This window comes from Sceloporus undulatus, unplaced genomic scaffold, assembly GCF_019175285.1.
Source record: "Sceloporus undulatus isolate JIND9_A2432 ecotype Alabama unplaced genomic scaffold, SceUnd_v1.1 scaffold_12768, whole genome shotgun sequence".
In the NCBI taxonomy this organism is placed as follows: Eukaryota; Metazoa; Chordata; class Lepidosauria; order Squamata; family Phrynosomatidae; genus Sceloporus; species Sceloporus undulatus.
Window position 1 is genome coordinate 1 of NW_024815685.1, and position 2,242 is coordinate 2,242.

Genomic DNA, 2,242 nt, shown 5'->3' on the forward strand with positions numbered 1-2,242 from the left:
GTCCTGGAAAACCAACACAACAGCCTACTGACCCGGACTATGTTGCCGGTGGGGTCTCCGCTCTTGTGCAGGCTACAGAGGGTAGCTTGCAAGGCACGCCAGGTAACAGTCTTGCCACTGCCTGTGTTGCCCACAATCATGGAGGAGTGGCGGGAGTTCTTGGTCTCGTACAGCTGGATCACCTTGGTTATAGTGAAGGGGATCACCTGAAGCCCCATTTCCCTCAATTCCTGCTCAAGCACTTCCTTGATTTGGAAGGAAAGGGAGGAGGAAAGGAAAAACCTTTCTGAGATCCAAAAGCTATAGTAAGCTCTACGTACTATAGCCCACTGCCCCAGGAATGAACGCTACTGCTTCCCCACCATTTCTATGGGGTGGTGAATCCCAGAGAGTAACTAGAAAGGAGAGGGAGAGATCTTTCTCTGATGGTCAGCATCTCAGCAATAGGTGGTGATGGTGGCCCACTACCCAGAAAAGAGAGGATATGCCCACCTGAGTAAAACTAGATAGGAAAGAGACCAGAGACTGGTTGGCTGACCTTTCCATAATCAATGACAGGGCATTCGATGCCCAGAAAGAGGTCCTGAATGATGGCGTTGAAGAGGGGCACATCACTGGATGTCAGTTTGGCTATATTCATGTCATGAGGAGAACCTAAGAAGGAACCAAAGCAGAAGAGATGATTAAAGAGCCTACAAGCAGGAGAGCAAAAGTGAACAGGGCAGGTACAGGCCTCCCGTAACAGAAATTATCACTCACCCCAAGAGGATCCCATGGTGGAGGGGTTTCTGCATCATTCCCAAAGCCATCAAAGGCACACATACAAAGAAGCCCCGCCCCCTGTAACTGGTGTGGACAGTCATTCTGCCCACCATCATTGCTGTACATAGATCATGCTATACACAGTATGCCCATCCATTCCGGACCCCTCCACATAAGGCAAATAGTTTCAGCGTAAGCTGAAAGCCGCGTAAAAGGTGCCCACGTATGACACGGGCACATTGTATACACAGATGCTGGCGAAACGTCAGGAAGAAAATCTTCTAGAACATGGCCACACAGCCCGAAAAACCCACAAAAAACTAACACAAGTTACTTTAAAACTGATTTCACAGGAAATTGTTTCAGCCTATTTTTAAATAATATTTTCTCTGTTTTTACACATAATCTCAGGACCCCAGAATGACTGAAAATAAGCAAATCCATAAACAAACAAACAAATAAACAAGTATCAGAAATCTTTAAGAATTGTGTGGGATGGGAAACACAGCAGAGCTCTTAGCAACCAAGAGCCAAGGACTCTCTGTGCTGGCGCCACGGTATAGCAGGAGATTGGGAAAGTGTGACCCCTGGCCAAGCCCTTCTCTCAGGTGATGCAGCTTTATGCTGGAAGACCAAGAGCACTGCACCTCCTCATCTGTAAGGTCAGGCCGAACCCTGCGCTTCTTCCCATGTAACGGAGCAGAGAAGTGAGTGCCCAGAGGCCAAAATCATAGTGCTTGGAGAGCTGCTGCATGGCCAATGAGTACAAGGTGTAGACCTTCTTGGCTAGGACCTGGGAATGGGAGAAAAGAATTTGGAGCTCTGGCAAACCTTTCACTGCAGGGGATGGCACTGTGCCCACTTTGCCCACCAACCATGCAGTACCTTGCAGTTATTGAAGCCTTCTCCAAAGAGTATGATTTCTGCAATGAGGGTGGAATCAGGCACCACCATGGAGATGGACAGGTTGCTTACCTGTAACGGTATTTCTTCGAGTGGTCATCTGCGAATACATACAAATGGGTTGTACTGCGCCTGCGCAGTGCCTTCGGAAACTTCTGGAATCACTAGGCAAAGTACTCTTTGCAACATGTTGAAACTTTTTGGCGGTAGCTCCGCCCATCCCTTATAAAGCCCCTGCCTTCCCGCTCTTTCCCCAGTTCCGCAATTTTTCCGCCAAGTAGGCGATAAGGGTGAGCCAATAAAGAGCAGGACACTGAGGGGAGGATGGGCAGGATTTGTATGTATTCGCAGATGACCACTCGAAGAAATACCGTTACAGGTAAGCAACCTGTACTTCTTCTTTGTGGTCTCTGCGAATCATACAAATGGGTTGAGACTAGCAAGCTAAGGTCAATGGTGGAGGGAGTGTCATTAACCTTGTCTCCAACACTATTGTTACTACCAATAAAGCAAGAGAAAGACACAAAGCGGTGGTCTAATTGGTGTTGTTATTATTATCACCATAAGGTTAAGATAA

At 47.7% G+C, this 2,242-nt stretch overlaps 1 protein-coding gene across 1 annotated transcript; it reads right to left on the minus strand.

Moving 5' to 3' along the window:
* Window positions 1-32: 32 nt before the first annotated feature.
* Window positions 33-1,716, minus strand: LOC121918470 (dynein axonemal heavy chain 2-like; the record flags this gene model as incomplete). The annotated part of the gene is made up of 4 exons (XM_042444518.1): window positions 1,648-1,716; window positions 1,410-1,555; window positions 539-692; window positions 33-245 (listed from the first exon to the last, which is right to left on the minus strand). Coding segments are annotated over exons 1-4 (582 nt in total), but the record flags the coding sequence as incomplete, so codon positions are not given.
* Window positions 1,717-2,242: the final 526 nt, after the last annotated feature.